Source organism: Anguilla rostrata, chromosome 18, assembly GCF_018555375.3.
Source record: "Anguilla rostrata isolate EN2019 chromosome 18, ASM1855537v3, whole genome shotgun sequence".
Classification (NCBI taxonomy): Eukaryota; Metazoa; Chordata; class Actinopteri; order Anguilliformes; family Anguillidae; genus Anguilla; species Anguilla rostrata.
The window spans coordinates 7,152,507-7,165,025 of record NC_057950.1 but is presented as its reverse complement, the minus strand read 5'-3'; the positions used below and the strand labels follow the sequence as shown (position 1 = coordinate 7,165,025).

Here is a 12,519-nt window from a genome sequence, read left to right as displayed (position 1 = left end):
GGCAACCGGGTAATTAGTTTGCATTACCAGTATTTCTAGCTAGGAAACAAGCCCCCAGGGTGGGGATAGAATGACCATGCTTTTCATGGGATGATAGGCCAACATAATTTAAACCGCCATACATTGTCAGACTGTTTTTTCTCACCCAAAAAACAAACTGTGCGAGAAAACAAAGGCAACACTGACACATTGTCGAGATGGGGCGACAGTACATTTCCCATCAGAGCATAGATGGACTTTTATTTTCTCTGCTTTAATCACGGTACTGCGCCTTTAACACAAAGCTTAATGCCTGTGTCTCAAGTTCACCCGGAAGGGAAGACTGGTCGTGTTGTCGGAGTGGTTTTAGCTTATGCCAGTACACAAGTGAAATATATGATACCGCTAGTAATTGCTATTCAATGAACATGGGTAGTCGGACGGAAATTAAATGATAATAGTTGTAGAAGAGGTGTCTGATCGAAAGGTTGGTAAACTTCAGTGCCTCTATTTGTTGCGCTAATGCATATTAGTTAATTTGGCTAACGTTAGCTGGATTGCTAGCTAACGCTATCTGTTGCCAAAAAACTTCCTAACGAGCTAGCTGCTCCCAAGTCTGGCTCTCTTCCCGTTTGGTTTTCCTTTTACTCCGACTGATCACAGTTCACAAGACGTCTTACTATAAAGATGACCTGTTTAGCTACTTGTGTTTTGCGGATTTCTATCGACGGTTGAATTCGGGCGCATGCGAGGAAAGCAGAAGTTCTTGCCAACTGCTAACAACTGTTTTGTCAACCAGCCACACTCCTTAGCTAATGTATAACTTGGGCAGCGAAGGTAGTTTGTATTGTTTGAATATTGACTTGAGTCTAGCTAGTGCCAGTAATAACATGCGCACATGTTTTGGTTTAGTTCGCATGTTTATGCGGATAGCCAGCGTTACAGTAACTTGGTCTATATGATTTGGTATAAGCCTAGGTTAACATATGGCAGAGCTGGATCGTTTTCTATCTCGCTGAATGATCCGTGACACTTCTAACGTGTCATACTGCCTGCTCCAAAAACATTTCTGACCCCTAATTGTTTGATCATGTGGCACAACTGTAAAATGTATCTAACGGTAGTTGATTTGTAAGCTAACGTTAGTCTCCGTAGGAGCTAGTAACGTTGTAACCTTTAACCTTTAGCCTTCCTGGGATTGCTTGAACATTCCCCCTTGGATCCTTATTTTGCCGAGCAATATCTCTCGAGCACATCACGTGTCAAACGTTCTTGAGTACCTTTTAATAATAGTATTTGAGGAGGTAGCCCATTCAGTTTGGTTTGCAGCATAGGAGATGTACAGCTTTGTGGCTTTAAGATCTTTCTCTTCGCACTTCGATATTAATAATTTTGTTACGGATGAGGTGTCTGGAATTGACCACCTGTAACGTTATGTGTATTCAATTCATAAATACTTCCTGAGGGTGCTATGTTAAATGATACCTTGCCTTTCTTTGCCTCTTTTCCTGTGTTGTCACCATGGCCAATGTTGAGTTACCCAGTGTCAAACCCAGCTACAGATTAAGCACTTTGTAGGCAAATGGCCCACAGCTTGGAAGGACTTCTCCTGGTGTGAATATCAGCAAAGGCTACATGGATTTAGCATTATCTCCGGTTCCACCTGAATTTCTGTGAATGTCTTGCAGGATGGTAATGGCGCATGTCGGGGCTATAGTTGCTGCCATCACGGGGGTGTTGTTCATCCTGCTACACTCGTCCATACACAAGATTGAGGAAGGACACCTGGCTGTTTACTACAGGTGAGATTTGCGTTTGCCACGGGCTTTCGGTAATGTGTTTTCAAGATTCAGTGGCTGGTGTTGTCTGGGATGTTGTCTAAAATTTATTTTCCTCCTGTGAAAAAAAACTCTGGGTTCCACGGTGTTTTCACATGATCAGTGTTTTACCTCATATTCAGAAATGAAAATGACCTGCAGTTTCTTGAAATGAATTTTTTTTGGGGGGAAACGTCTGGGAAGGTTGCGTAACCCAGCCACACACTTTCCTTGAATTTAATTTTCTTAAACGCCTTCCCAAGGTGCCCTCTGGCCTCAGGGTGGTTTACTTCCTGATTGCTGTGGGCGTGCCTGCTCTGTTATAGGCAATGGCTTTCATATCAGTTGTGGGGAAAATGTTTGTTTAAACCTGGGCTGCCCAGCCCTGTACCTGGAGATCTGCCGCCCTGTAGGCTTTCATTTCACCCCTAATTTGGAACATGTGAATTCTACTTAATTATCAGCTGTGGCAGTTCATTAGCTGTTGGATGAGGTGTGTTTTGTTTGGGTTGGAGTGAAACCCTGCAGGACGGTAGATCTGCAGGAACCGGGTTGGGCAACCACTTCTTTAGAACAGTTTTTTTTTTTTTTAAAAAGGTGGCTTTTCTTGGAAATGGTTTTTCTTCAAAACGCATCTTTCACCTTCTTGGGCTTCAGGGCAAATTTGCATAGCACGCATCCGAACTTCCTCTCGCACTCTGAGTGCTGACTCTTTGGTGTTGTTTTTAGTTACTTATTTGTGTGGACTCATGCCTGTCATTGTGTAAGTTGCGTTAGAAAAGAGCATCTGCCAACCTGGTGTTATGTAATGGTTCAGTTTGTCCAACGGGGCTAGTGTAGTAGTATCATGGTGGAGGAACTGGGCTTCTAACTCAAAGACTCTGGGTTTAGTTCCGTTGGCTACAGATCTTGAGCAAGGTCTGCACCCAATTCAATCCTGCTGTACAATAGTTGTGTAATCGATAATCCAGGGCGAGGTGGCACAGTGGTAAGAACTGCGGAACGAAGTCCAGGTTCGATCCCGGTAAGGACCTGCCGTTGTACCTGACAAGGATTAACCTGCATTGCTTCAGTATATCCTGTATAAATGGATACATGTAAGTGCATAAAATGGTAGTCGCTCTGATAAGAGCGTCTGCTAAATGCCTATAATGTAATGTAATGTAATGTATGTTCTGGATAAGAGTATCTGCAAAATGCCAAAATCTAACGTGACCATTGAGTGTTGTCGTTTCTCAATTGCATTACATTACATGCATTCAGTAGAAGCTCTTATTCAGAGCAAATTTAAGCAAAAGAGAACATAACTACACCCGGTTGCAGTTATGCAGGTGTCAACGTTTTTATGCCTCTGCGACGGCATGGCCGTGGCCGGAGGCATTATGTTTTCAGGTTGTCCGTCCGTCCGTCCGTCCGTCCCTCCGTCCCGATTCTCGTGAACGCGATATCTCAGGAATGCCTTGAGGGAATTTCTTCAAATTTGGCACAAACGTCAACTTGGACTCAAGGATGAACTGATCAGATTTTGATGGTCAAAGGTCAAGGTCACTGTGACCTCACGTCCATCCCATTCTCTCGTGAATGCGATATCTCAGGAACGCCTTGAGGGAATTTCTTCAAATTTGGCAAAAACGTCCACTTGGACTCAAAGATGAACTGATTAGATTTTGGTGGTCAAAGGTCAAGGTCACTGTGACTTCACAAAACTCAAGAATTCATACGCTAATTATGGCAAAGTTTCACACATGTCTAATAGGATAAAATAATGAAGTGATGACATTTTATATCCAAATGGTCAATCTAGCCAGGAAAAGGAACCAGGGAAGGAGTGAATTATCACATGCATGAAGCCTTGATGAAGTGATGACATTTTATATCCAGACTGGCTACTGGTTGGCGGAGGCATACAACCGCGAGGCGGTATTTCTAGTTTGATTCCGCTTTCATATGTAATACAATGATTTTGTTGTATTTGTGCTTTGAGTACTTTGGTTTTTTTTTCCTGTTGTTTGCGTTGAGCGGTGAAACAAATTTCTTAGGCCCCGCCCACCATACCCACCCTCTTCTTCCTTTTTCTCTGCTCAGGGGCGGGGCTTTGCTGACCGCTCCCAATGGACCAGGCTACCACATCATGCTGCCCTTCATAACCACGTACAGATCCGTACAGGTCAGTGTGCTTCATAACCACATACAGATGTGTACAGGTCAGTGTGATTCATAACCACATATAGGTCAGTGTGCTGTGCTTCATAGGTTAGGAATGCCATCCACCTGAACAGGTGGCAGCTTGTGTTAGGCAAGCGAGAAATTTCTCAGGATTTCTTAAGGCTGAAATGTTGACTCATTAATGTGTGTTTTGCAGACAACCCTTCAAACGGACGAAATAAAGAACGTGCCTTGTGGAACAAGGTACTGTACCCACTGATGCTTTCTTCATGGCATAAATAAACTGTGTAGGTGGACCAGGAAAACGCACCACACAAAAGAAGGCCTGTTTCTCATGCAGTTGAGCCGCGGCACAGTTCTAACTCACTGCAACAATGACGTCTTTCTTCTGAGAGCTAAACTCCACATTGTGGGGAACAAAAAAAAACGTACGCGTGCCATTTGACTGCGGATGTTTCCGGAAGGGTCTGTGAAAATGAGGCTGGACGGAGTGTAGCACAGTGGGTAAGGAACTGGGCTTGTAACCGAAAGGTTGCAGGTTCGATTCCCGGGTAGGGCACTGCTGTTGTACCCTTGAGCAAGGTACTTAACCAAAATTGCTTCAGTATATATCCAGCTGTATAAATGGATATAATGTAAAATGGTATGTAAAAAGTTGTGTAAGTCGCTCTGGATAAGAGCGTCTGCTAAATGCCTGTAATGTAATGTAATGAATACATGTTGTCCTGGAAGATTAAATGGTAGCACAGGAGTTAAAGCCAGTTGGGTACTGATGTACTGATACCCATTTGGATATTCTAACGGTATGACATTAATTCTAACAGGATTTCATAACCCTCAGGCTTGTGCTTTGCGTTACTTCCTCGTTTTCAACAGTGGTGGCGTCATGATCTACTTTGACCGAATCGAGGTGGTGAACATGCTGGTGCCCTCTGCAGGTAGGGATCTGTGGTGCTCCTCTGGCCTTTAACCGGACCTGTCAGTCCCGATCCCCCACCCACCTAACCTGCCTGTTACTCTGCCCGCTTGCTCAGTGTTGGAGATCGTGAAGAACTACACCGCGGATTACGACAAGACGCTGATATTCAACAAGATCCACCACGAACTCAACCAGTTCTGCAGCGTCCACACTCTCCAAGAGGTCTACATCGAATTATTCGGTAATGCGTTAATGAAGTATTGTTGTTGATGGGCTTTTTTTTAAAGACCACAGTAGGCTGTACTCGGTGTGCTTCTGTGAATGGATGTGAGTGTATTTATTGTTTATTATTGCTCTTAGACATCATAGATGAGAATCTGAAAATCGCCCTCCAGAAGGACCTGAACGTCATGGCACCTGGGCTCACCATCCAGGTGAGACCACTGGCAGCTTTTAACACAAACTGCATTTGTGGGTAGTGTAAACCACATACGGAATTCCATCCTCTTTGAAGATGATGTAACGTACCTGTCTTGACCTGGGTTTGCTCATGTATAATAAGAGGCTGTGTTATACTATACTCGAGTTGTAAAATCTGTGAAGCAATCTCTCATTGAAATGATGCTTTTCTTCTCTTTCGTGCTCCTTTTTTTCTGTTTTAGGCGGTTCGTGTCACCAAGCCGAAAATCCCAGAGTCGATCAGAAGGAACTTTGAGCTGATGTGAGTGTAGTGGCAGTTAAGGTTGGAGGGTGGGGGTTACTTTGAAAATATATTTGGGGGGGAGGGGTTGGTGCCTAAAGTTCATTTTACAGCAGCAGGCTCCCTTAAGCTGGCAGTATACTCAGTAAGAAGAAAGAACTTCAGGATTGAGAACTACCGGCGAACATTTCCACGAACACTGTTGTCGGTATACTCAGTGAGAACACAGCACCATTTAAAGTCACTCCACGCTGCTGGGGCGTGAATAATTACGAATAATTACGAGGCAGCTATTAACCGGGGCTGGAATCTCGCCCAGACCTCCGTCTCGCGGCTACGCCATGGATGTATAAAGAGAAGGGCTACGCGAGATCACAACACAAAACAAAAAGTTTAAAGTGTTTAAAGTGGCTTTAGTTTATCTAGTTATGCAAAAGAAGAGAAAAAGGCGGAGGAGATGGTACGATCACCCTCTAAATCAGAGTAGGACAGAGAATGGAATTCTGTCTGTACATTCGGCAAATGTGGAGGTTAGACGAGGGGGTCCACTTTCTCTTATTTCCGAATGTGTGCTAGGCATTTTGATGACTTGCTGAAACGAGTAGCACCATTCATCAAACATGCGGGAACTCACAGAATTCCCATCTCTACAGAAGAGAGATTGGCGTTGACTCTCCGTACATTAGCATGTGAAGTCTCAACCGTGACGTAACCAACCATGTGATATTTGGACCAATAGCTGAGAGGGGGAGGTCGGAGAACAAGAAAGAAGTTTTCCAAAAGTTCTCCCTGGAGGCCGTCGCACACTGCACCGCATAAACACACACCACCACGTCTTTTTGTTCTCATTGCTTCGTTTTGCTCAAAAAGTAACTACTTCTTACGAAGTATACTGTTTACTTTAAAGGTGTCACAGAACATTTTCTCAGACTGCACTGAACACCGCTGCGGGAAACCACCCAACAGCTTTCTGTCCTCTTTCCAATAATTATCAGGCTTTAGTAGACTGATAGGCCACAGGCATTGTTTGATCATCCTTTTATTTAGCTATTCTGGGGGAAAAAATATAGACAAAGCTAGGCTATGTTTTATAAATCAAAAAATGTTTTTACGTTTAATTACGTTTCCTGCAGGGAGGCAGAGAAGACCCGGCTACTCATCACAGTTCAGACTCAGAAAGTGGTGGAGAAAGAGGCGGAAACGGAGAGGAAGAAGGCCATTATCGGTGAGGTGGAAAAGCGTAACCTTACCAGCAATAAGCACAAACTCACTCACGCTTAGCACTGTGGGTAATTATTCATCAGTAGTACTGGTTGATGGGGAGACGTGAGCGTGGTTATGCCCATATATGAATCCTGTGATGTGGCCAAGGGTTCGATTCCTCCTTTTTTTTTTTTTTTTTTTTTGAGAGCAATAGCAGTTATCACAGCTGTGTGGTGTATTGGCTTTCTATTCATCTTTGTTGTACTGTAAACGACGTCACACAATCACATGGAAGCTGCATGGCCTGGCTGCTGATTGTCTGCCATATCAACACCCCACAGGAAGTGGTCTTTTTTTTTTTTCTTCCCCTGGAAGAGTGTCACGTAACTTTATTACTCAGTTAGGAACAGTGCGTCATAGGGGGTAGATTGTCTTCCCTTATCGGTTCGAAGGCTTTCATCTTCCGTGTGCATTTTATCTCATTTCAGAGGCCCAGAAGTCGGCCCAGGTGGCGGAAATTAATTTCCAGCAGAAGGTGATGGAGAAGGAAACGGAGAAGAGGATTTCTGAAATCGAGGGTCTGTCTTTCTCGTTGTCGACCTGTTGATTCTCCTGTGGGCGGGGTTTAGGCGGTAACCGTGTCCCCTGCGTTGGGTTACAGACGGGGCGTTCTTGGCCAGAGAGAGGGCCAGAGCCGACGCAGAGTTCTACACCGCGGCAAAGTACACCGAGGCCAACGCGGTAACCGGTCTTTCTCTTTTTTTTAAAGGGAACACAGTCGGGGTCCTTTGCCCAAAATCATCTTTATTCAGCTTTACTAAAGCAAAGCGTATATGGTCACAGAGTGGTTTGAAATGCTAAATGGAAGGTTTTTGTTCCTTTAAAACGAGTGCTCAAATATTACAAGTGCACAATGTTTATTATGTATGACAGACCATATTAATGATGAAAAACCATATTCAACACTCAGTGTTAATGGAAAATCAAGATCCATTCTACACTGTTGAAGGTGCATTTCATGTCAAAACTTTGGTTTAAGGGAAATAAATCTCAGGTTATATATTTCTTTCTTGCCTAAATGTTGGACAAAGGCTTTAACACTGGCACTGGTCTTGCTCAGATAACGCCTGTTACTGACCCAGTTCAGCCTGTCAGCCCGTGCCACATCAACAATTCCCACAATGCACCACAACAATCAGCGTGTCACAGACAGAACAGAGCAATGTTCTTAAAGGAGCCATGTACACAGCCTCTCAGTTAGATTCCATTCTGCATACCAGAATTAAAACATGACATTTCATGTTTCACACGGCTGCTTGTTTGGTTGACGATTTTCATGACCACCCCCTCCCCCCTCCCTACCCGTAGCTTAAGCTGACCCCCGAATACCTGGAGCTAATGAAGTACCAGGCCATCGCGGCCAACAGCAAGATCTACTTCGGCCAGGACATACCCAGCATGTTCGTGGACAACAGCGCCCCCTCCGGCACGAGGCCAGACGCGACGGACTCCCCCGAGCAGTCTGATGCCGTGGGCAAGGCGGAGAAGCACAGGAAAGGAGGGCGCTCGGCAACAAGAGACCCCAAAACAAGCCCTGAGGACTGAGGGGCCCCACCCAGAGCTGGGGGCCCCTGGCCTCTCAGACCTGAAGAGTTTGTGTGGCATGCTTTTGTACTTTTTTTTTTTTTTCTTTCCTGGGGTTGGATTGATGGCAGCAGAGGTAATCCCAGGCTGCTGGTGTGTTGGGGGTGAATGATGCATCTGGTTTTTCAAAGGGATAGATAGAGGGAAGCCGCTGGATTCAGTCTTTAAGCAGCAGGACAGACCGATTTGGAGATAAAATGGCAGCAATCGCCTCAAACACCGCTGCCCAAATGAGGCGGGGTGAAGCCGCACTCTGTCCTCTGAATGTTTATCAAAGTGATCTATTTTTATGCAGAAGAGAATGCTTGTTTCCTAGCTTCCTTTTGTTTTGAATGTTCCTGTTGGTGTAATACTGTTGTATCAGTGCAGAGGCTTGATTTTGATAAAAAGGTTCCTAATTAATTGCGTTCCTCATTTTTGCTACTGGAATGGCCAGGATTCACACTAATTATCATGGAGGGTGCTTTATGCGTCTGGAAAATGGCACTATGATTTTTTTTTTTTCTTCAAGGTATTATTTTAATGCCTTTTCTTTTGCTTGAGGGAATAGGTGGTGCGTTGACATGTGAGCAGTTCGTGTTGCGTAGGGAGTGCAGTAGTTCACACGTTGCCATGGTTAAAATTCAGCGATTTACATTTTTTTTTTTTTTTTGAAAGTTGGTTCAGCTCATTAATAACGTACCAGCGATCATTAGCATTAAGATCCCACAGGATAGAAAGTTGTTGGAGGAACAAAGTCTCTGACCTGTGCTGTTACTGCTCAGGTGTTTTTTTTTACGGCTGAGTTTTATGGGCATAAACCCTGCTGTGGATATGAATTCCGTGTCTTTGGTCCAAGGCTGAACCGGTCTGGAGTAACCAGGTGCTCACAGGCTCTTAGCCAGGCACAGAAATTATAGACAGGTGGAGGTAGGGTCTTTTTTTTTTTTTTTTGGGAATGGCGCTCCAGATTGTGTGTTCTGTGAAAGCGCAGAGTGGATTTTAAAAGGCTTCTCCCCCCTTGTACACCTGAGGTCTGTGCATACGGGTGCACTACGGCGCAAGAAACGAGCCTCGCTAGTCAACGAGGATCGCGCGTTAATCCGGGGAGATGTTTTCGATTGCGTGCAACGAATTACGAAGCAGTCGCGATCGATTTGTCGTTGTTTTATTGATCCCTCCACTGTTGGCTCCTAAAAAAAAAAAAAAAAACATATCTGTGGTCTAGACATCTTACTGTCCGCGTCCTGCATCCGAAACGCGCCTACCTGTGCTGTTTGAGTGCGTGCAGCAGTGAAATGCTTCCCTCGGGTTCATTTCTCCACATGATCGGTGTGTTTTATGACCGTATTAGTAGGCAGATCCATTTACCATCGAAAACAAACTTTGGAGAGAAGGCGTTCTTAAAGAGCCATGCTTATACAGGCTCATACTGCTGTTTACTGAACTGTCACAGTCTCTGATACCAAGGAGTGTGTATAATCTGTCTGATTACATGGTGTTTATGATCAGTGAAGTTCTGTTTGAGTTTTGTTTGTCATTTCCATTTAAATCGCACTGAAAGTGACAAACTAATCATCAAGGGCTTGTGACTCATTTAACAGTGGAAAAGGAACAGAATCCCTCCCGTTTTAATATGTGTTCTGTTAATTTTGTTCTTTTTTCCCTGCTTTCACTATGGGTCCACCTGAAAAAAGCCATATGTTTCCGCCACCAGGGGAAGCACTTTCACTCCCTTTGTACACTACCGGCCATAATTTACTTTCAAAGGGTTTGTCAATGTGCTATTTAGAGAGACAGCCATTTAATAATAAAATAATAAAATGTACTGGAGCATTAATATAATTAACTTGTTTGGCACTCTGTCTCACAAGAAAGATAAATGTATATTTGCAATTTGACTGGACTTTACAAGTAACTAACCTGTAGCTGAGATTCAAGTATGCGATTTAGTTTAGTTTCTTTGATTAAATTTCTGTTTCCCTAATGGGTTAATTGGTGAAGTTTAGATTGCAGGTGGTGGGAAAACTGTCTGTTTGAAAGGGGTGAAATATTATTTGAACACACTGATTAAATGCAGAAAGTGTGCGCATGTGTAATGTCATTAATGTGATCTCTAACTGTGAGGTTCTAATTCTGTGTGCTTTGATTATGTTGAGGTCTTGCTGGACATATGTTTAAATCCTTTTTGGCTTAATTCAAGAGAGTAATCTTACTCTAGGTAAGTCCCTATACAAGAAAGGGCAGTTGTCCTTTGAAGCTAATGAAGAATCCAGAATTTTATGATGTGAATTATAGTTAAAGATTATGAAAACATTTTAATTAGCTGCGTAATCTTTAAAAATATAAGGCTGCATAAATATGGCAATTGTGGGGCTTGTGTCAATAAGTGATATTTTGCTAGCCTTACTGGCTGATGTTTTGCATTGTAACACGCACGAAAACTGCAGCCGAGTTGGCACGTTCATGGAGGAAGTTGTTCAGCGCAAACCTGGACTTACGAAGGGAACGTGTAACAAATTCTACTTGTGCGGGGCGGGTGGAAAAAAAATCCAGCTTTCTTTATTGAACAGAGCGCGTGCGTTTTGAGAGCCACTGAGTCTGCGTAGCGGTGCCTGTGAAGGCTCAGATGACTGTGATTTAGGCCACTTGATGAGCGTGACAGTTCCACTTCAACGATGCTGCATCAGCGATGCGTCCGATACGTCCCCCCCCCCCCCGGTGTGTGTATGTGGGCCTGTCAGACCAGGCTGTAGGCTGTAGCCAGTAAGCTCATTTGAACGCTTGTCGGCCGATACTGATCCGACTCTGATGCTATTGTGCGCCCCCTGTAGGCTGTCTTTTGTATTGACCCCGTGCTTGAAGGGGATGTGGTTTAAGGGGCCCCTCCGTTTGTTTTGTGAGGACATTACTCCCAGCCTGGGAAAGTGATTGTTTACAAGCTATGCAGCAAAAAATATGAACACGTTTTCTATTCATGTCAAAGTAAATGCTTGCCCCAGCGGCGGTTCCACCGAAACGCTTACTGATTTTCCTCCGAACATTCATTTCGGCTTCTGCTTTGACAGACCACCTGAATGATAATATTTTAGAGAGCAGGCCTGGGAGTTTAACTGATTAACTCTAGGCCAAAAAAAGCTGATGTTGTCGCACCATTTTTGAAACCACTGCAGAAATTTGTGGATCTGTGGGAATTTATAACCCATTTTTTTGCTTGAATGTTTAGTGCAGTCAGTCATACCTGAAATAATATCTGAAGTCTGCTTGTTTAACAGTGGTAATTGTTTTTTTTATTTTTTTGCTTGTTCCTGAAGAGGAATGTGATGCAAAGAGTGAAATATAATTTTCATCAACTGATACAATTTAGCAAATAATTTTTTTTTTTTTAAAGATATCTCCTCAAATTGAAATGTTTTTTAATGAACTTTGCATAAAGTTTTGACAATGTTCACTTAAAAATAAAAAATATTTTGATAGCAAATGAAACTGTGTGGTTATTTGTGTGTGTGTGTGTGTGTGTGTGTGTGAGTGTGTGCATGTTTAAAGGCTCTTAAACTTGTTTGCTGCATAGTTGTGCAGAATTGAAAACGATTGTCTTGCACAATGCTGGACTGGATACAAGAAAATGAAACGTTACACCCGAACATTAACGTGGGAGGCCCACATGTTTACAGACTGGACTGTTTCCCCTTCAGTGGGTCACTGTGTATATTTACAATGCACATTGGAGCTACAGTGTTAGTGGCCAAGGAATTGCACTTTCATTTCCCATAGGCCATTGCACACTGGGACACAGCACTTACCCTGGCCTGGTTCAGTAAATAAAAACTCAAGTAATGCATAAAATATCACGTGCAGGCTCTGCATGTCATCCTGAATAATGAGAGGTTATGATGATAATGGCCCATGATGACAATTTGAGAGGCTTAGTTTATGCTCTGACTAAACATCTAGTCATTTGCCGGTCTCCTTGAACAGAATATTTAAGAAGTTGCTGCTTGTTCTTTGCAGGGAAACCACAGGATGGAAAATTATGAGAAAACCATTTTTTTGTTGAGTGTAACTGTGTGTGCCCCTGTGTAATTATCTTTTGAATTTCTTTGCGGCTGGGT

At 43.5% G+C, this 12,519-nt stretch overlaps 1 protein-coding gene across 2 annotated transcripts; it reads left to right on the top strand.

Moving 5' to 3' along the window:
- The first annotated feature begins 298 nt into the window (after positions 1 to 298).
- On the top strand, positions 299 to 8,830 carry erlin1 (ER lipid raft associated 1). 2 transcript variants are annotated; one of them, XM_064316746.1, is made up of 12 exons: positions 299 to 466; positions 1,668 to 1,781; positions 3,882 to 3,963; positions 4,159 to 4,205; positions 4,839 to 4,900; positions 4,997 to 5,122; positions 5,242 to 5,315; positions 5,544 to 5,602; positions 6,715 to 6,806; positions 7,273 to 7,362; positions 7,446 to 7,525; positions 8,153 to 8,830. In XM_064316746.1, the coding sequence occupies exons 2-12, from the start codon at positions 1,669 to 1,671 to the stop codon at positions 8,387 to 8,389; spliced, it is 1,062 nt and encodes a 353-aa protein (XP_064172816.1). In that variant the 5' UTR covers positions 299 to 466; position 1,668; the 3' UTR covers positions 8,390 to 8,830. The 2 variants fall into 2 exon arrangements, with proteins under 2 accessions (XP_064172816.1, XP_064172817.1); XM_064316747.1 differs by lacking the exon at positions 299 to 466 and adding an exon at positions 644 to 816.
- Positions 8,831 to 12,519: the final 3,689 nt, after the last annotated feature.

Bases quoted from the DNA above. Each gene is read 5' to 3' on its own strand.
- erlin1 (XM_064316746.1), top strand. From the start codon at position 1,669: ATGGTAATGGCGCATGTCGGGGCTATAGTTGCTGCCATCACGGGGGTG. The intron at 5,316-5,543 runs GTGAGACCACTG...TTTCTGTTTTAG, and splicing joins CACCTGGGCTCACCATCCAG to GCGGTTCGTGTCACCAAGCC. The intron at 7,526-8,152 runs GTAACCGGTCTT...CCCTACCCGTAG, and splicing joins AGTACACCGAGGCCAACGCG to CTTAAGCTGACCCCCGAATA.